At 37.4% G+C, this 21,542-nt stretch overlaps 1 protein-coding gene across 5 annotated transcripts in view; it reads right to left on the reverse strand.

The window, feature by feature from the left end:
- Positions 1–779: 779 nt before the first annotated feature.
- PTPN21 (protein tyrosine phosphatase non-receptor type 21) overlaps positions 780–21,542 on the reverse strand; it is a 46,401-nt gene continuing 25,638 nt past the window's right edge. For all 5 annotated transcript variants that reach the window (XM_083836490.1, XM_083836489.1, XM_083836488.1 and 2 more), the window contains 9 exons: positions 19,780–19,840; positions 19,231–19,315; positions 16,041–17,506; positions 13,568–13,705; positions 10,815–11,036; positions 9,462–9,590; positions 8,914–9,148; positions 8,222–8,382; positions 780–7,384 (listed from right to left, as the gene is read on the reverse strand). In XM_083836490.1, coding sequence (XP_083692616.1) covers positions 7,256–7,384; positions 8,222–8,382; positions 8,914–9,148; positions 9,462–9,590; positions 10,815–11,036; positions 13,568–13,705; positions 16,041–17,506; positions 19,231–19,315; positions 19,780–19,840 — 2,626 coding nt within the window. In that variant the 3' untranslated portion in view covers positions 780–7,255. The remainder of the gene's footprint in view (positions 7,385–8,221; positions 8,383–8,913; positions 9,149–9,461; positions 9,591–10,814; positions 11,037–13,567; positions 13,706–16,040; positions 17,507–19,230; positions 19,316–19,779; positions 19,841–21,542) is intronic.

Raw genomic sequence — 21,542 nt, forward strand, 5'->3', positions numbered from 1 at the left:
CCCTGAGAAGTCATGCTTTCCTCTTGATTTTGGATTCATGCCAAGTAAAAGCATTTTGCACACACTGAACATTGCACAGGACATTCCCCAGGACTTGGGAATTGATCAGACAAGTATATAGATGGTTGGTAAGTTATCTTACCATTAGTGGGTTAATGCCATCAAACTGAGCATGTCTGGAAGACAAATTCTTATTAAAAGACTAGTATTTCCTGAAATAGGTAAGTAGGCAGCGTATTCGGAGTTTAGCAAAGACAAGGGGTATGCAACTGTCCGGTGTGCAATTGCAGCATCCAGCATACAATTCACCCATCATCTTGTGCCTTTTGTATCACCTCCCTTTTTGACTAAATATCAATTACAAAAGGAAGAAACTTCACTATTAAGTATTGCTAGCAGCTCCAATGATACAAAGTATACAGTAGATTGTTTCTTTTCTCACCTGCTTTTGGAATGGGTTTTTCAACTTGTGAAACATTTTTATCCCTCCTCTGCTTAAAGGTAAAAGAGAAATCGAATCTTTAGTACTAAAAAAGTCCTTTGAAAATGCAAAAATATGTAAAATGATGATAGAGTATCAGTCACAAAACCTTCCTGCCGCAAAGATGAGAACCATTAGTATCTGACAGTGTAAGTTTTATCTTCATATTAAAATGCAAGACAGCACTTGCAGAGCTTTGACATCTTTGTGTATGGAAGGTGAAGTCTCAGGCTAGGGCTGCGCATTAAAATTAAGTTCACTGATTTTTCTTTTAATAATGGAACAATAAAAACTCATAGTTGCTTCAAATATTTATTTTCATGGCAAAAATAGACTATTATATATTCATTTCACATATATTACATTCAGTAATACAAGCTTTTCTGTCTATGAAACACAATTTGTACATTGTTTTACAAACCAATTTCAGTTTTACAAGAATTAAAGCTGTTTTGATTATACATTTTTACAGTATTGGTGGCAAGACAGCAAAAATAGACGTGTTAACCACTAGCTTAGTACTAGAAAATAATACTTGAAAATTCATGTAGCTACTGTTTAAATAAAGTCCCATTTAAATCCTCACATATTGGCTCAAACGAAAATGGAAGAAAACAGAGCCAGATCCTGTATTGCTCTGACAGCAAGGACTCAGTCCTACACAACCGCTGAAAGGACTTCAAACACAACTTGCTTTAGGTGAAAGAAGAGATTTCAGCAACATGCAGGAGTGTACATACTGATCTGCAAGTTCAAGTCTCTAAAATTTCCACCTAAGTCTCCCCAGATCATCCATAAAGAGGACACAGGGATTTGGGGTATTTCAAAGCAACTTAAGGAAATATCTTTGTAAAGAGACAGCATGTACACCTTGTCTGCCAGAATTATTCAGGATTAGCAATGTGACAGACTGGAGGATTTTACATGTTATTTTCCTATCAAGTTTCCTATCATTTTAAAAATGAACAGTGTTTGCGAAGTCTTTAAATACTTTAAAATCCCCTATTTTTTTTTTCTTAAATATTTCCACATGGAAAAACAGCATTTAAATTCCCTTTTTAAAGGTGAGGCGCCTTCTGAAACTGTGCTTGTAAAAGTAACAATTTGGTAGTTTTGATTGCCGCCTATCTGAAATAAAACAACATTACGGTGTCTACAGACTTGCTCTCTAACTTGCCACACGCTGGATCAGTTGTAAACTCTGTTAATTCTTTGCACTTTATTTCTGCCTTCGTTCCCCAGTTAGAGCTGAAGAATGGACTTCTAAAGAGCAAATACACTGGAGGTTATTCTTTACCACTAAATGCAGCATCATGTGGAAAACAGCAAAGAACAGAATCAAAGGTCATTTAGCAACTGTTTTTTGAAATGCTCATAGAAATTAAGATTTTTTTTTTTTTTTACAGTCCTTGTAGACCTTAAGGTAACGTATGTGATGCCAGCAAAACGCACCAAGTTAGCTGGTCCCCAATCGGATCTTAGTAAGAAATCTTTTTTACAGACATATTTGCAAAAGCTGTTGAAAGTTTAAGATATTTTCCTATACCCTAGCACAGTATTAGAGATTCTCTGAAGTTTTAATATCAGTGTATGGCAAATGCTGCACTGCAACATATTTGTAAGCACATGTTAAAACTCCACATTTCAAGGACCTGACTTTCAACCCAACCTTAACCAGGTCTAATTCACGCCTGCAGTAAACACCTAAATGCATTCACAAATTACTTAAACTTCCAAACAGTCTAACCTGCATCCATTAGAAATTATCAGTGCAAATTTGCATGTATGCTTATTCACCCTGCAGTTTGCACATGGAAAACCAGAGACCACGGTTCGAAAATCTGACCTTTAATGAGTAAACAGAAACTGAGCTGACAGATTACATTGCATCTATTTGGAAAAGAATATGTTTAAAAATAACACAGCTTCTGAAAAAATATTTGGAGTTTCAAAAATCACATTTTAAAAAGCCTGTAAAAATAACACCTATGACTACATGCTCACTTACCCTACTATGCCATGAAAAACATACCATATGAATCAAACCCTTCTAGCAGTTCTGCTGTGGATACAACATGTTCCAAATCCTCCTCCAAATGCCTTCAGTCACTCCTCAAATCCATGCTCTCTAGTTCCAACATTTTGTACTTTCAAAGGAGAATTTCTTCCAAGCTATCTCAGCTACTTTTCCTTTTAATGCTCTAGTTTCATGTATGCACATTCCTGCTGCATTCTTTTGGTTAATTCTTGTAATCTGTATTTAAATTTAAAGTAGACGTGAATATTCATGCTTTAAGGGCTCAAACTTTCACTGGCAATAAGCATTTTTTAATTCCCACAGTATCAAGAAGAACTGCAGGAATTTTGCGTCTTGCAGGACTGGGCTCTGGTTTTGCATGAGTTTTAAATATTGGGAAAAAAAACAACCACCTAAAGCATGGAATTATTAGCAATTGAACTGTTGTTCCTTTTAAATTAGTAATTTGAGCTAACTACTGCAGTATAGTAATGAGTTCACTATTTTAATTCCAGGGTTTTAGTAACACTACTGGTATTAAAACCGAGGTCCCATTACACAGCTAACTTGTATGATAAACAACCCTGCAGTTCCCAAGTTTGGTCCAAAGGCCATTGAAAACTATGAGCCACTCAACTTTAACAGCTGCTCCAACAAGAAAAATGTACCAGCAGCCTCTGGTAGCCTTAGTTATTGGATTTAAGAAGCTATTTTTGGAGAAAACTGCTCCAAATGTAATCCACTAAAAAAAAATAAAAATACACAAGATTACAAGAGGAGCCAAAAAATACATACTTTCTCAAAATGCCAAGAATTTTTCCATTTTAGCACACATTTTAATCTTAGTTATTATTAATTTACTTTTATATATATATATAAAAATGTTAATGATAATTTAGAACAACTTTTCATCATCCACAGAAATTACAGGAACTCTGCCTTGCTCACCTGCTTTTAGTTACTTACATTTATAAATCTAAACTGTATTGCCCTGCAGTTGTAGTTTTTACCATTCAGTTGTGCACAATGAGAGCAATGCTAAGGCATAAAAGTTGTGCTGCTAGTGGAGACCACATTCCTACGTGCAGCAGAAAAAGGACAGCACTGTTCTGCACACTGCAGCAACGCAACGCAGAACTCCAACTTGTAGCACGGATCTTCTCCATCACAGGACGAGTGAGACGTGCTTTGCAGCCTACAGCAAAGCCTGCTAAGTCAGCGTCACCTTTGCAATCAACAGGGCTTTGAATTTTGTTTTTAGAGAAGAGCTGTGGGCCCAAGAATACAAAGATTCACTGGGCAAACAAATCTCTCCTCACTGCAAGCAAGACAGAAATCAAGTGTCAGAAGCCCTTACTACAGTTCATAGGTTCTTCTCCTGACTTCATAGAATTTGATCCTAAAAGGCATTTTCCACCTAGCCCACAAAAGACAGTCTGTCTCCTGGCAGTACTATAGCACCTGTATTTATCCCTGAGAACTCTGGCATTCCTAGACACCTACATCTTGCTCTTCATCATCTACTTCAGGAATAGCTTCACGGAACTTTTCCACTAAAAAAAGTCAACTCAAATTTTACGTGATAATTATCTGGTTTCCTCCCCATCCAAACAGAAGCATATTTGGCAAAACGGACAGGCTTATAGGGGAATTTTAAGATTTTGACAGAAAGATCCACCTGCAGCTAAGGCTGTGACTAGATTTGGGCAATGAATTTTCTTAAAATGTCCAACACTTTACAAAGCATCCAGCGCAACTACGTGTAAAAAGCATCCCTTTCAAGGCTCAGAACAGCTAAAAACTGAATGTTCTTTTAAAAGAAGTTATCTGAGAATCTAAACAATGCTTTTAAATTAAATTAGTTTTATTACAGGAGGTTGTGGAGTTTCATTTCTTTTGGTGTCTTCAGAAGAGAAACTGCTCATTTTTAATGCTCACTTGGAGACATATGCTTACATATAAAAACAATCCTGCTATCTTCAGTGGGAAAATTCAAATGAAGTCAATGCAGAAATGTACTGCTGATGGACAGATCTGAAAGCTGAAGTGGAGGAGGTAGCAGTGTTATTGCTTAAAAATATCAGAACTGACTACCAGCTTAGAGAGTGACCACCTCTAAAAGTGAACTCAGTTCCTCTCAGCAAGACAGAAGACAGAACCAAAAGAAAAGACTTTCAACCTCAAAGACCTCAACCACCTCAGAAGCCACCACACAAATTTGGAATTAAATTGCTTATTTTAATTGCTCTTTTTAATGCTTTAAATCTGATGTAACGGCTGAATCGATAGAAAGCGTCTCTTGAAGTTGTGGCCATATATAATTTCATTAAAAGCTGCAGGTATCATGTTATGAGCACAGTTCAAACTTTGGAAACGGTACCAGCTACATTCTAGAGTGTACCTTTCCACTCACAAATATTTCTGAAGACTTAGGTGAACTGTGGTAAAAAAGAAAAGAAAAAAAGCAATGTTTTTAAACACAGGGCACAATACAAACAGACCAAATATCTTTGTTTCTTTCACTGATACTTCTCTTACCACAGATGCATCGAATTGGTTTGCTTGCAAGACTATATATAGGAATCAGTCTTCAGTAGCTGGTGTCCTCTGGAATAAGGCAGTGTTCCTTCCAGTTTTACATCTGGTAGTTAATACTTGCTAGGCACTTCATAGTTACAAAAAGAACATTTTCCCCCATCTAAAAATATTCAATCTTATTGCTACTGAGAGTAGAACAATTTGGACTGTCTGAAAGACGACCAAATGCACTAGCTGAATATTATAGTGTATTTTAAACCAGTACATGTCTATAGAACGACATATTAGCACAAAGTCATTTGGACCTTGTGTTTATCTTTATACAAGTAGCTTATTACAAAGGAAATTGAGGCAACCTATTTATGACTATTTTAATTAATGCTTTGAGAGGACAATCATTGCTTTGAAGAGGGGGGTGTGGTGGGGTAATTATTCATAATAGTTTCCAAGCCCTTGAGGCAGGTCAGAAAAAAACAACATCACTTCACCAGTGAAAAAAAATCACTTTCAGTCTCATTTCATTTCGTTAAGCAGGTATCATGAGAAATTGATATTTAAACACACCTGCAGACTGGTCTACTATAAGGTTTTTTGGAATTGTACCAGATACCTAAGAACAAATAGCTCACTTTTGTATAGGGATTTTCAACTCAGCATCTCAAAACACTTGAAAAGGCAGGTAAAACCACACTGTCCCCATTTTAAAAACACAGACAAAAGAGTATTCAGGGATACCATCATTAGACCAGACCCACACTAGTCAGGGACAATACAACTAGCGGAGGCAGGATATCTTCAGATCCATGCCACAAGCACTGACTGCCAGCTGTACAGTTACCAAAATACCCACATCTCCAGTGTTACCTCAAAGAGTTCTTACATTCTGCAGGCATTCTCAAATGGCCCCTGTGAACATTCTTCATCGCAACGCTGCACACCATTAGCAAAACCTGTTCTAGCACTAACAAAATAATCTGAAGGATTCTACAGAAACTTCCAGTGCTTTAAAGGCTCTCCTGACTGGGAACATAAACATTTTTAATGGTCATCTTTGCACTGTGTAAACCAGCAATCATAGCTGCCACACCTCCTCCATTATGTGTTACACGATCATTCCCGCTTCACCACTATGCACCTTCTTACTCCAATTTTGGTTCTCTCACTTCATCAGCTTTAAAGGCTCTTCCTAAAATAACAGGTTAGTAACGGCGTATTACCATATGAAACAATATATGATTATAGTTTCTATGTTTAACTACATAAATAACAGAGCAAAAAAAAGTGCTTAAAACATTTGCATCCACTTTGATTTCAGCCAGTAAAATCAAACTGTCCTCTAAATATATGAATAATACTGTATATGTACTTTCTCTCATCCATTTCTTTCCAAGACGTTTGTAGATAATTATAATATTTTTCCCCTGCTTGTTGCCTACAACTCCATAGGTAAACTTGCTTCTACTTAAATGGAAATTATCAACAGTTAACTTGATTGTTCACCTGTAAGTTTTATTACACAGCACTCTACAACTACCTATTACCCTAGTACTCTCTGCACAATTTTTCAGTTCAAGCATTGTCAATTCTCTCCTCTGAAAATATAACTGTGTTTAAAAAGTTGTTTAAAAAAAAATACAAAAATAACTGCCCTTAAAGCAACCACTTAAAGTATGTAAGAACTGCTAGTTCTGCTAAGTAAACCAGAGGAAACCGAAAGTTCATTTTAAAAAATACAGGTGTACTGCTCTAAATATAAAATTGAAAGCAGAATGAAACTGTATAAGACCTTGACATTCCCAAGGAGCAGGTTTCTCTCCCCATGTGCATCCACATATTTTAGCTTTTGCACAGTTAACTACATTTAAAAAAAAAAAAAAAAAAAAGTTAGTACAATTGTGCCATGTACTTCCATTCTGTAAGATATTTATTTTGCCCAAAGTAACACCACTCTAAAAAACGTTCCCAAGTACTCCAGACCAGTACAAGTAAAATCATTCCCTAATATGGCTGCAGCTGAACATGGGAAGAATTTAGTCCAGCGAAGATCCTGCTTTGCAAGGACTGTTACATTGACTTGCATTTAACAGTCACATACCAGCCCTAAAAGGTAACTGTGTGATTCATCATACAAAGAAAAAAACAGTGGGAGCAGGTCTGCCTGGACAACTGTAATTTTCTTTCTGTAAACTCTTGCAGTGTCCCTTAGGAAGTGGAAGGGATTATATAAGTCTTGAGCTTTTGAGAAATTGAATGAGAACTCCATAGACAAAAGTGTACTGAGAAAGAGTCTGCACCATCATCATTCTCTGCTGCCTCAACATGTCCAGCACTCGTGGGATGTCCAGCATCTGGAGGAAGAGAACAAACGGTTACAAGTAACTGGTAAGCAAGGAGACTCGCTCATCCTCTCTCAGCAGAGAGATTCAAGACAGTATCAGTGATCTGGGGACTGAATCAGCTGCTCTAATTTCAGCTCTGATAATTCAGCCCATACCTACAGTATGGGCTTCATTGCGCTGCTGACCTCGCCTACCTTAGCTTCCTCATCTGTGAAATATTTGCGTATCTCATGGGGTATGTGGGTCCTCACAAATCTAATAACTGCAAAAGTCTGTCACAGCGTTAGGATAAGGAAACAATAGACGGAACAATCAATTTGTTGAGTTTCAGGCAGCACATAATGTTACCAATTGCTTTACAACTGCTCACTTCTAGCTAAAGGCTGATAGGACTAGGTTTTATTTTATTAAACTACCACTTTGTCCTCCACTGAGACTTGTACTGCAAGTACTATTACACTTAGGAAGAAAAATGCTTAATAGCAAGCACAAGAGACTGACTACAAACATGTTTTTGAACATTAACTATTAAAACTAAGGCATGAAGTGGTAAAGCCAAGGCAACATCCTGAAACATGCTCTGTAGCCCAGGGCATACCTTGTTCCACTCAGTGATTCAACATCCTAACTGAGCATTCCAAGTGTGTAAGTGGGCAACCATAGAAGATTATTAACTTCTGTTAAATTGCCAAAAGCGCTTTCAACCATAATTTTAAGGGCTCTTCCAAAGGCCACATCTTGGGAAAGCTCAGATGAACAGCCATAAAATACTTATTAGGCAGATTATTTACTCTTCTACTACCTAACATTATTGAAAACATGAGGAAAAAAAAAAAAAGAGATCACCTCATTGTGTTCCAAGCAGGCAATCATGATCTCTGACAGTATGACCACTCCTGTTCGTCCTACACCTGCACTGCAATGCACCAGCACGGGAGGATTAATGTTTTTAGGATCTGCAGTGCTGTTCGTATGGCGCCGCACTGACTGGATCTCTTCCAAGTATGCTATTAAGTTGAACAACATAAGAATGACAAATTTAGGAAATAAAGTTCCATAAGCCATGCTATTACACTGCACAACCATTGGAAAAGTAGTAATTTAACAAATGACATTCCACAGAAAAATTATACATTATATACATCACAAGTCATAACCCAACCAGAGCAATACAGATATGCGAAAATCATCCAACTTTTCTATGGATTCCCTTGTTCCCCTATCCCCCACCAAAAACAGCTTGTGGCCATCTTGCTATTGCTGGCACATATTCAAATGTGTGACATTTAGTATAATTATGTTTTAACCTAGATGAACTTTAGTAAATTATGTATTTTGCTTTAGATTGAAATAGTCACTTTAACAAACTGGCAGGTGTACTCCCACCAGAAATACAATTCAGCATATCTTACCAGTGTGAAGACACCTTTTGCAGCAGAGTGCTTGGCATAGCTATCAAAAGCTAATTCATGTTTAGCAGACATATTAGGTGGTATAAAAACAACAACAACAACAACAAGCTATTAAATAAAACTTACAGAGAAATCCCTTTAAATCCTCTGGACAGCCATGCTCTGGCCAGTCAGTGTACTGCAAATGCCAAACTGTTCTCTCCTGTCCCGTGAGAAGATGTTTAATCTTCAAACCCGTAGTTGCATAGCAGCCTGAGTCAGTACGGAATCGTGTGGTAATCTTAAATCTTCCATATGTCACAGTGTTGTGCCTTGAGCCAAGACGTGGCCAATATCTGAAGCTTTTTTCTCTCCCGCTTTCCTTAAAAGCAAAACACCTCCTTAACAACAAACATGAAAGCACTCATATAACAAATGTTCCTTTAACAACTGTATTTCTCCTCTATAAACTGCTACTACAGTGTTCTGGCTTTTCACTGAATAAACCTATTTTCCACAGGAAAGAGTCTGCAAATTTAGAGCTTTCTGCCAAGAAAAACAATACAGAGTGGCAAGGGGTCACCAGAAAATTATCTTTAATCTGTTTGTTGGAGCAAAGATCCCCTTACTCTAATGGATCAGAACAAAATCATTGCATAAGTTTCTGGGATAGACCCGACTGGGTCTGTACTCACTTCCTCTGCTGTCACCATAGCTATAATGGCAATTCCTTGTTCCCAGATCATCTGCCAGAAATCCTGGCATGTATTCTGCAAAGGGCCCTGTGTAGCAATGTAATCCCACTCCATGCCACCAACTGAGATCTGTAAGAAGAAATAAACTCGATTACTAATCATTTAAAACCCTTTCTCAGTTCCTACGTCAGCCATTTAAAGATGCACAAACTGAAACAGACAGCAACACTGCAGAAGTAAGACACTGTGATTTGTAACTGCCTCCCATTTTTTAGCTGCACCTTGCCACATCAGATCAAGAGAAACAATGTTTAAAATTATATAAGCACATAGCTAAATAAATGTATTTTACATGATAAGCATAAATTTTCTTTACTTATTTGTACATTATATTTCTTTTTTTTTGTGAATTTAAGGTATCCTGGCCAATTTGGGTTTAAAGAAGCTTTCATACCCTGATGAGGCAAATGCTATTATGCACACCAGGAGAAGTCAGTATTAGCTGAAGTTTCCTCAAAATGTTATTTTACTTCAGAAAGGTCAGAAGAGTTACTCAAAATTTGGAAATGAGTTGAAATATAGAAACTATGGTACCACACCAGGGAAGAATCAGATTTATAAAGAAGATAATAAAACAACTATAACAACTACTCAAGTAATAAAAACTCTCTTAGTTGCACTTTAGTAAGTAGATTGAAAATGAATGAACTGCCTCGTAGGTTCTTGAGGTCACCCTGCAAACTTCTTTTTTTTTTTTTTTTTTAATTCCTGCAAACTGTTTTTAATAAAGTTTAAAGAACTAAAGCTGGGGAAAAGGGTCATCCAAAAATTATGAAAGAGCAGAATTCCCTCTGGCTCCATCTGTTCCTCTAACCATCAAAAAAAAAAAAAAACCTTAAGCAGGGAGCCAGACTACTGCATGTTGTGGATCTAGCCTGAGAACGAGAAGAGGATGAAATAATTAGTATTGTCACTGCAGTTCTAAAATGTCGTAATCATTGCAAAGAATCACAATTTATTTAAAAGTTATCTGCCTTCTTAATTACGGGAAGAATGGACATGCCTTCTATTAGTACCAATCAGGAGAGAGATGGAAGAGATGGGAGAGAGACAATCAATATAAAAGATCTGTTCAGTATAGAAGTGAAAGCCAGAAGACCTCTCCAATAATTAATTAACCCTCTACTATTCTTCTAAGTAGCGGGGAAAAACAGGTTCCCTCTTTCCCCACAGAAACCTCTGGAGAGGGAGGGAAGGATTCTTAGTCATCTGACAGAACCAAAATTAATTGCCAAATCCATTTTTATTTACCATATAAACTGGAAAAAAAATCTCCAACAGTCTTTCTCTCACCTTGATATGAGATGCATTGATGTAACCCGTGTTATTTTCTTTGGTTGGGACTAGTTCTACTCTGGTATCATCATAAGGAAGGACGTCCTGGAAGCGGTTTCTCTCAGCATTTTCAGGAAGCCGAGCTATTGAGCACTCACCATCTATAAGTCTTTTCTTCTGAATGCGCTCATATTCAGTAAACACCATCCCCTGCTCTAACCGTTGTTCCAGAACTTTACACTAAAAGACAGAACAAAGATAACCACACGAAGTCACATTCTCACGCAAGTCTATTTTAACAGAATTCATGAAGGATAAAGTGTATGTATTTTCCTCTCCTATATACTTTTGCAATGCTTTTTGCAAGCTATTAGTGGTTTTACATGCATACCAGAACAAATTAGAAGCAATTCTAACTAGCAGGATTTTTTTTCAAGTGAAAACTATCTAAAAATCCTGTTATCTTTCACTAAGTCACAAAGACTATGGATATTAATGGTAAAAAACAAAAACTACTTAGTTTCTATAAAGACAACCTAGATGGAAAATAAATATTGGATCAAACCAGGTGGTTATACTACAGTACAAACTGCCTCAAATACATTTGAACAAGACATACTCATTAATCATCCTGCTCAATATAGCACATTGGATTAAATCATTTGAAAAATCTCATTTAACTGTATAGCCCAAAAAATGAAGTCAAATTTAATGTTTAGATGGAGGAAGAACTCCACAGACGTAAAACAAAATGTTTGCCTCATTCGATGAATTTATCATTCACCTCCAGTACTCCACATTTTCTTAGGCTGAAGATATTAAACGTTGAAGACAGCTGTAAATCCTTCTTAGAACCTCCTGCTGCAGCTCAGATATAAAACAAGGATTTTTTTCTACTAGTACAATTCAATCTGTTTTATTTAATTAGCCCACCAAAAGATTTATTCTTTCAAAACCAAGTTCTTTCTAAATCATAAGACACTTCTGGAATTTCAACATCTCTTTGCCAACAATAATTAGAGGAAAAATATGTAAGATTTCAGCCAGAAAATTTCATCTATGTCACATGTCCCCAGCCTCTCTCAGCAACTGCTCTGCGGTATCAGATCAGAAAAGTATCCTGTATCAAATAACTCTGATGCCAAATGCTGCAGAGGAAGGTGTAAAACCTCCATCATATGCAATTTACACTTCAGTACATTAATTGTCCAAACTCCTTTAAATCTTTAGGCTAAGTTTCCTCATTTAAACTAATAGCAACATGAAGCTGAGCAATGAAAGAGGCATCGAAGCAACTATAAAGTCTTTGTCTTCTCGAAATATCTGTAGTTTGGACTTTCTTTCATGTCACGTCTGATTTGTATTGCCTCTTCTCCACAGCTTTAGGAATCACTCCCATTTCGTGGTATCTATTCTTCCTCTACATGACTGCCTGAAGAGAAGGTGTAGTGACTTCCGTCCTCCTCATAACTTGACTTTACAGTTTCTGCTTTTCCCTTAGCACTTTGGAAAAAACTAGCTGAATAGTAATATGGCTGAATTAAAGGAAGGTCAGTCAAGGAAGAGATGATAGATACAAGAAAGAGGAAATAACTAACATAGGTACTAAATGTAGAAGAGTATTTCAATAACACAATGTTAATTTCTTTTATCCCTTACCATCTTTAAGGAGTATATACAGTTCAAAAAGCCGTTTCAACATAGCTAAAGTTAACAGTCAAATCTCTCTCCTAGAGATCTCAGTCCAAGCCTTCAAAATCCAAGACTGAATTCCTACTATGTAACTTGAAACTAATTTTCTTGGCCTGTTCCTTAAAACTGCAGCTGGTGAGAGCGTGACCGTTCCCTTCTGGTCCTAATCTTGCTCCGTGACTGTCAGCAAATTGAGGTAGATGGAGGTCTGCAGCTGAGGATGCCCGACCATGCTCAGAACCAGATTCCAGAGAGACCACTGGCTGCAATATATATACAATAATCACCGCAGACCTTGTTGTCTCTAGTTGCTCCCCAGTTTTATGTGTGATGACAGCATTGTTCTAAATAGCCCTTCACAGGCTGGATATTGACTATGTTTCACGCTTTTTTGTGCCCATTTAATGGTATATGAGGCAGGCTGAAGTATGTTTATTGACGTTGGTTACCTGACATAAGTAAATGAAGTCTTACATTTCTCAAAGAATGATCCTGTTCTAGAACCTGACGTCCTCTCAGTGATCTGAGATCATTTAATGGATTTAAAATTTCAGCAGATCACACAAGTTCCATCTATACTTTCAGGCATCCACCTGAGGAAAACATAAAGTCACTCTGCACAAGCTGTACCCTGAGGATGCAATTTAACTGCACAATTTGTTGTAAAAACTGTATAAATTACTAGTCGTTACAATCAAGTTCATGCTCACACTAGGAATTTTAAATTTAATCTATTTGCATTCTGGAAAATAACTCAAAAATTAAAAGAGGAAACAGAAAGACTTGGCATAAAAATGTAACAGTAGATGCTAGTTAATTTGCTCTACTTCCTAAGAACAAACTCTAACTAGAATCACTGTCATCTTAAATCTTAAAGAAAAATCTGAGTTACACCCAATACTTCTAGCAGTGACTTAGCAAGCAAAAGTTTCAGTCTTCGTTTTGTTTCTATTCTCAGTGTTTGAGTTACTCTGAATCTGACACATTTTGAAGTTGACATAAAGCATCACTCATATGCAATTCATTTTGAAAAATTATTAGTGTAAAAGAGAAATCAAGCATGAAAAACTTCACCATACTCGTTCATCATTTGTTGCTCTTGTTGACTCTTCTTTCCCCTCATCTGGCAGAGGCATTCTAGTCAAAGTTAGTCCATTCAGGGCAGCTAGCTTTAGAGGCCCTATTTTTTTTGCATCAGTTTTATTCTTTTTCATACCCTGCAAAAGAAAAGCTAGAACTTACGAATATTCTTAAACAGCTGATGAAGTTACCAACCAGAACCCAGATGAGTCCCATTTAGCAAAGGGTACTTCTTTGACCCCTTCTGCAAACAGCTCTGACCCTTTTTTGATAAGCACTGCAGTGAGAGATTAGGGTGGTGGGACTACATTCCTCCAAGGACACAACACAAGTCTGTCTTCATTCCAGACAGGTTAATGAAACTGCATGAGAATGACAAATATTGTTCCCTACAAAGCTGACAACTGAGGGTGTGAGGCAGTTACTCTGGATAAGTAACATTCTTGGACAGAACTAGAACCACTATCCAACCAATAAATACATAAATAGTTCTTTACTGGACTATACAATTTGCAGACACTTTTTTTCCCTACAAGTGGGCATTAGAATGAGACTACACCTTTAAGATATCTGGATATAATAAAATGTTTGACTACATTTACAACAAGTTGCACATACAAAACATGAACACAGGACTATGGGCACATCTGAACCCTGAAGCAGACTGTGAATCTAAACTACTATAGTGATTACTATAGTGATTACTATAGTGATTATTTGAGAGAAATATAAATGGGAGATTTTTATGAAATAAATTCAGATGATTCTTTCAGAAAGCATAAGTGAGAAAAAAATATCATTCTTGCAGTTGCTCAGCTTGGTTGTTAAAAAAAAAAAAAAAAAACACAACACTGAAAATATGGGTGAATATGCTGCCTGAACAGTGAGCGATGCTTCTGAAAGCCGAATGGAGTAAGGAATACAAAGACAAAGCTAAGAGGATGAGACTGCATTTTAAAGTGAACACAAACACAACACTAAGAGCTCATTGGGAAGCAAAATGCATAAAGAGTGGTAGGAGACACTTCTGTTACCAGGTAATACATCTCAACAGCGAATACAAAATGGCATTTTTATATCCTGCAAGAGCACTCTGAAACATTACTGAAATAGAAAGTAATTTACTGAATAATTACAGTGAAAAAGTTTTAATATCAACTTTGTATCAAAAGATAAGTATTTACATAGCTATCAGAAGGAAAAGGCAGGGTATGATTTTGGTAGACTCAGTGTCTGAAAATAAATCTTTTAGAGAAAAAAATACAGAGTATATCTAAATGTGAATACAAGAAGTTATCACCTTTTTTCTTCCTATATCCACATAACACAGGAGGAAGGAGATTAAAAAAAAAATAAAATTAAATGAATCGAAGCTGATGAAGATTAATTTCATAGTGTTCAGCTCCATATATATAAGAAGTCTGACACAAAAAAATACAAGTACAGTAACTATTTAAATACGTCATTTACTCTACATTAGCTTTTGAAGCATCAGCTCTGGCAGTTACTACAGCAGCACACATTGTGTAGTAGGTCCACTGCAGTCCAATTTGTGCAGAAAACTATTCGACACTAACTCAGGCAGGCAAAGTTAGCCACAATCAAATTTAAAAAAAGGCAAAATAATAATAAAAATGGTCTTCCTCTATTAGGGTGTGAAATATGATACTGTCTGCATAAAACTAAAGAAAGTGAGTAGTAAAGACTGTGAGTGAAATCATACAGTCCCAAATAGGCCTTGGGGTTCCTATGAAGTAGGAATTATAGAAAAAGGGAAAGTTGCAGTTGTTCAATTTATTTTGTTTAATGGCTTCATAAGGTTGTAGTAGGATAAAGGGGCATTACAAGCAAGAAGTAACTTCAGTGAGATAAAACCAGCTTAAAGGCAAAGCAAAAGGGAAAAGACATGAAAAGAGGAAGGAATGAAGGAAAGAAAAGAAGAGAATACCAGGGAAGAATTTACTGCCTGATGTGTCAGATTACACTCTCAGGTCAGAATAAGAGTGTAAACGAATCAAAAATGTAAACATTCAGCTACATCTGATTTTTCAGTGAGGGAAATTCTAATATTAGAAAGCTTGTAGCAGAATGCAAACAGTTGGTTTTGTTCCAGATAAGGATAGGTAGGGCAGAATTTGGGATCTAGAACTGACTTTAAAATAGATAATTCTCCTGTTGCTAGGTAGCTTACGTGTGTCAGAAGGAGGGAGGCTGCACACTTGGATTTGTGTGGGAGGACTCTACCAAACTGAATTCAGGCGTGGCAGAGAAGGAGAAAGATAAAAGATAACTAAACAAAGTTAATGAGAGAAAATAGAAAAATAAAGATAAAGCAGCTTTAATTCACACATTTCAAATACATCTCTCAGGTTGATTAAAAAACAGTAACAAAAACACTTAAACAAAAACCCCACACAACTCTGGTCACAGAACAATTTGAAACACAAACCAAGAGAAATAATATCCACTTACACCTAGCGGGGGAAGGCCTTCCACAATATTCTTCTTCCCAGACAAAAGATCAGACACAGGTCTCTTCTTTATCGAATCCTTCCTGACTCTGTATCTCCCTGACGTTGTAAGGTCAGATTCTGACATAGATGGCATAAGCAGTCCTTCCCCTCTTCTCTGTACCTGGCTTTCTACTAATAAATGAACCGGGCTCATTTCTTTTATTCTCTTTTCTGTCTCTGTAATATGTAATTTAGGCTCAAGAATATGCAAAGGGCCAGCAGACGAAGCAACAGAGCTATAGGGGTAGTTGAGTACAGGATCATGAGAATAACCACCCATTATGGATGAAAGTTGGGTTTGATCTTCAGGGAGAGGAGAGAGACTAGTACTAGCTTTGTTTTCTTCTTCAAATTCTTCTTCTTCTTCACTACTGTGAATCAGCATAGTGGCATCTGAAAGGGTTTTCTTATGGTCACAGCTCACACCTTCATCTTGCTCATTTTCTTTTTGTTTTGTTCTCTCCATCAGAATGTTGGGCTGTGACCCTTCCGAGATAACTCTTGGAAGAGCCACATCCGCTGCAGATGCTGACATGGTCCTCTCTTTTATTCTTATTCCTTCAAAGCTGGGAGTCAAGCCTGCTATTTCAATACTGTTCCTTTTCTGCAGCTGAGCATGGCGTGCCGATGTTAGAGGTTCACTGACTTCCTGTAGAGAATGTGCCACAGGCAGGCTGTCTTCCTGAAATGTCTGGACAGAATGATGCACTCGCCTTGTGATAAGATCCGGGTTGCTGCTGCTAATGTAGATATGTCGGGAAAGGTCCGGAGTACTATTTGCAGGTCTTGGGTATGGGTATGGGGGAGGAGGTCGATAGACTTGGGTCTTCATTATATTTGGTGCTGGATAATCCTGAGCCTGGAGCTGCACGTTTGTCAGCTCAGGCACACTGACTGCCCCAACAACCGGGCGCTTTTCAGCGGGATAGGGATAGGGGGACTGGCTATGGAAACTGTAGTTCAGGTTAAATGGGTAATGGTTAGATTGCGGGGAAGTGAAGTGTGCATGTTCTCTTATTTCAGGTTGACTGTAAACCAAGGCATCAGGCCTGCTGTAGGCATACGTATTGCTGATGTTGAGATTTCTCATTGAATGACTCTGCCTATCTGTGTGCACCATTCCCCTTTTGAGCTGTCTCATCACGGTTTCATAGTCTGGTGTGGGCCGATAAGAAGGTGGTATTAGTGCGCTGTGTCTGTGCGATGGGACATAATCAGTCCTGAGGACATCGCTTCCAGTAATGCTTGGGTTAGAGGACATAGGGGACGGCTGCAAGTAATGCTGTGGATTATTCAGGGAGTTTGTGCTATGTGCACTATAGACACTACCATTGCGGATTCGACCACTGTAGTCATGAGGGGCTCTATCCAAGCTAGTCTGAGAGTGACAGTAGTATCCATTCTGATTGCTCACAAAGAGGTTATCTGAAAGTAAAGTTTAAGAACAAGCTTTATGTCCAACACCTTGAACAATAAAGATATTCTCTATTAAGATGTAGCTGAGGCTTAAGATTTTCAAAATCTCAAGTTGTTCTTAGCTATGTCTTGAATTGGGAAGAGAAAAAAGCAGCTTTTTTGGTGTTGTTGATACTAGAGGTATATACAACAGAATGAACTGGTATGTTCATTTAGATGATGCAAACTCCTACTGGAAAACATTATCTCAGTTTAAGGATGGCTTTCTTCAGTTTAGGATAGGTGTCCTAAGTTTAATTCTAAGTTAAACAAATCTATATCATATTGTAAACCATTCTAATTGAAAGTAAGAACAGACATTTACACCAAGGTTTGTACTAACCCCATGAGATCAGCTTAAATTGAAAGAAAACAAACACACAAACAAACACACAAACACCCCCTCTCCTCTTCAAAACACTCTCAGGTCATAAGTAGATATAGACCTTTAGTATATATTAGCCCAAGACCTTTAAAAAAAATCAATTTAACATTTCTGCAGAAAATTTGGACACAGTTTAAACAACAACTATGTATTGTTTGCACATTAACATGTACCCACTCTGGTGGGTAAAGAAAATGTTTTAATAGTTTATGTACAATATACATTTAATAGTTTAACAATTACTTCATTGGATGTACAATTTGCCAAGCTTCAGAAAAGAACAATTAAGTCATTGTTTAGATGCCTCTCATGACCTAACACCAAGTTCATCATTGCACACTTACGTTACTGAATTGCGTAACAGCCAAAAAATCTTCTGTTTGTTAAAAATAACATTCAGAAGTAGGGTCTGTGCGTTAGAAATTACGAAGCATGACAGCATTCACTGTGTCCAGCAATGATTCCAACACCATATTGGAAACAATTCGGGTACATTCTGAATCTACATATCTGTACCTTTATGAATATTCATGCAACCATTTACATTGAAAATGTGCTCATTCCCTTACCAATGAGTTATTATGAGTATTTTTTGATTTAGCTGACTTGTAGGACTGGAAGGTCCCAATCAAAACTGAGGCAACTTTGCAAAAGATGAGATTAACCTCTCTAGGGAAGCAACTTTGTAAATTACAGACATTATTTGTAACCATCAAAAAAGCAGAGAAAGCAGCCATGATTCCACTGTGAAACGGCTTAGATTAGGAGTGTGCATTCCTTGAAATTTTTTTTTTCCTTTTTTTAAACAAATGTTCTCAGTAAACAGTTCTCAGCCTTTCAATTCCCAACCACCATGTAGTCTAGCAAACTCAGAGAGAAACTCAACTCATCCTACATCCTGTTTTTAAGCAGCTATTAAGATCAATATTGACAAGGATCTCAGAATGCCATATCATACCAGTTTAGTACATAAACCCAAAAAACCTAGTCAGTTAAATTCATGCAAGGGACCACAATCAACAGTTGCTGTATTTGCTGTCATAACTACCTTTTCTCATATCCCACTTTTCGCATCAGCCCACACACAGAGTAGCAGCAAGCACTTTAATGAGTGTTGCCATGCAAACCTGACCCATGGTCAGCCTGTAAATTTTGTCCAGCTCTAGCTAAATAGCTAAAAAACACAAATTACAGCATTCACCCTCTAACGCGGTGGGCTTCATGAAATTTAAATCACAAGATCTGTCTGTTTTCCACCTTGTTTAAAATTATTCAAGAATTAGAAATTTTCAAATCTGCTACAGATTACCTTGGGAGGATGCATATGGTTCAGTATAATGACCGTTGTAATGCAGCTGAGGTGGTGGAGGCATCATGTAAGCTTGAGGCTTGGGCTAAGAGAGAATGTTATTATTATTTAAAGAATTCAAGATTTATTTTAAATACAGAATTCTTGAAATGTACATGCATGCACAGGCACAGAGTCTAAGTCTTAAAACACTTCTCTAAATCTTCAAATAAGTTTCTCCTGAGAGGTCACACAAGAAATATATTTGAAAAAAACACAAAACCAAACAACCCAAGATACCTTGCCATCTGAGATATAGGAGAGTCTCTAAGAGACAAAGCAGTCACTCTAAAAATAGAAGTGTTTAAAATATTTTTCACTGTAATTAGTTTAATTCCATTATTCAGATGTTTTATACCAGCTTTTTCTACAAGTCAGAAACAGTTTCTCACTTAGTAGACACTCGTCTTCTTCACTGCTCATCTTACTTCACTGAAGGAAAGTAATGTCTGTTTCATAGTCAATTTAAATCAATAAAAATGCAAATATGAAACTATTTGCTCTCCTTACCATAGACATCCTGGAGGAAGACCGCCTTCTAACAGGATTCACTGTAACAGGCTGGGTTTGCCTACAGAAGAAATATTATGGTGAGAAATTATTCTTAACAACACCAAGACTTATTTCAAACCTTGGAAAGTGCCTGCAAGGTCACTTAAAATCACTCTGCATTTCTTGGAGCTTTGTTAAACAATCCTTACAACGGTCTGAAAACGGAAGAGCTTGGCGCATAAACCACCATTGCTACTAGCAGAATCCTTTACATGAAGCATAAAAAGAAGGTGGCCCTGAAGCTGTGCAACAGGGCAGAAGGGGCCTAGTTCCAAATTTGAACCCCATGGGTAATCTCATACTAAAAGTTCCCTGTTCTACAAGACCATACATAAAGTTGTTTACAAGGGGTCCTTAATATTTGCAACATTAGAGAAACTAAAAAGCATGACTATAGTGCAATTTATATGCTCTAGTTTAGCTAACGTTAATAACTTTTTATAATTTTTGTAGTGCCTCCATGGTGGACTGTTCAGAAACCTTAAGCTCCTTTTCCCTCATCCTATAATGCACCTGTACTCTGCATCCTGCAGCAAGACAGAGGTCAAAAAAATTGCAGAGTTTCACAAATGCAGGAACTAACAGATTTTGGAAAGAAAGATGGTTTTTCAGCTCACCCTTTGGGAAGTGAAGGACGAGAAAGAATTGGAAAGCGTGGAAGGGAAAGAATGAGGGAAGATTTCTGAGAGCCCTCCTCAGGTGGAGAGTCCAGGGAATCTCTAAAGACAAGGTACATACAGATAAAGAAAAAAAAAAAAGCCTGAACTTAATACAGGCATGCATAAGACAGTTTTCAGCAGCAGGACCAGATGATAGAACGTTATAGAATAGAGATTATCAGAAAGTTTTTTTGAGGACTTTTCCTATTAATAAAACCATGTTGTGGTGAAAGGGTCAAAAGCAGAGAGTCATCATAAAGACTGACATTCAATACAGAACTACAGAACTCTATAGAACTGACATCATTCAGAATGCAATGCACAAGTCCCACAAATGCACCACTTCTACCAACACTTCTCAGTCCTCTCAAAAGGCAGCCAAGCTTACAAGTTTAGAGATACAGGGGCTATTTTACTCCAAATTAATCTTACTCTTCTAAGATGAGCTAGCATTAACCATGCTAGGGAGTCATCTGTGGTGCAAAATATTCCATTATCTTTCCAGCAGCCACAGAAAATTTTGCATCAGCACCTCCATAGATAGGTCGTTGGAGGCCTACGTACAAAGAGGAGGAATGGTGCATTTGGAAATCACTTTTTTCTTTTTATGCCAGGCTGTTCAGTGGGTCTAATTCTCTATTTTTGGCTGAAGTAACTTAACTGAGGGAAATCTGTACCAGTGGAGAAGAGTAGCTCAAATTCCACCCCTTGATTTACAAGTTGGAGACCAGCCCATTTAAATTTAATTTGATGAATTGTATTAAATTTACTTCGCACTAGTGCTACTTGAGCTATACAAATTCCATGGATATCCGAAGGACCACATACCTCTCAGCTGTCAATCCAGCACATTTCAGGAGTGCTTCACATACACTTCCCGCCCTTTTAAAGGCCTTCAGAGTGTCCTTTCAGAGCAGTTCACCCAAACACAGGCCAAACCCAATCCCAGTGATTCCAGCAAACATTCTAGCAATAGTAGCCTCCAAGGCAACTAACGTCTGTCACTGCACTGAGATCCAACAGCAGGGGCCAAACATTACTACTTTTGGTAAGATTTTCAGC

Source organism: Anser anser (assembly GCF_964211835.1).
Source record: "Anser anser genome assembly, chromosome: 5".
In the NCBI taxonomy this organism is placed as follows: domain Eukaryota; kingdom Metazoa; phylum Chordata; class Aves; order Anseriformes; family Anatidae; genus Anser; species Anser anser.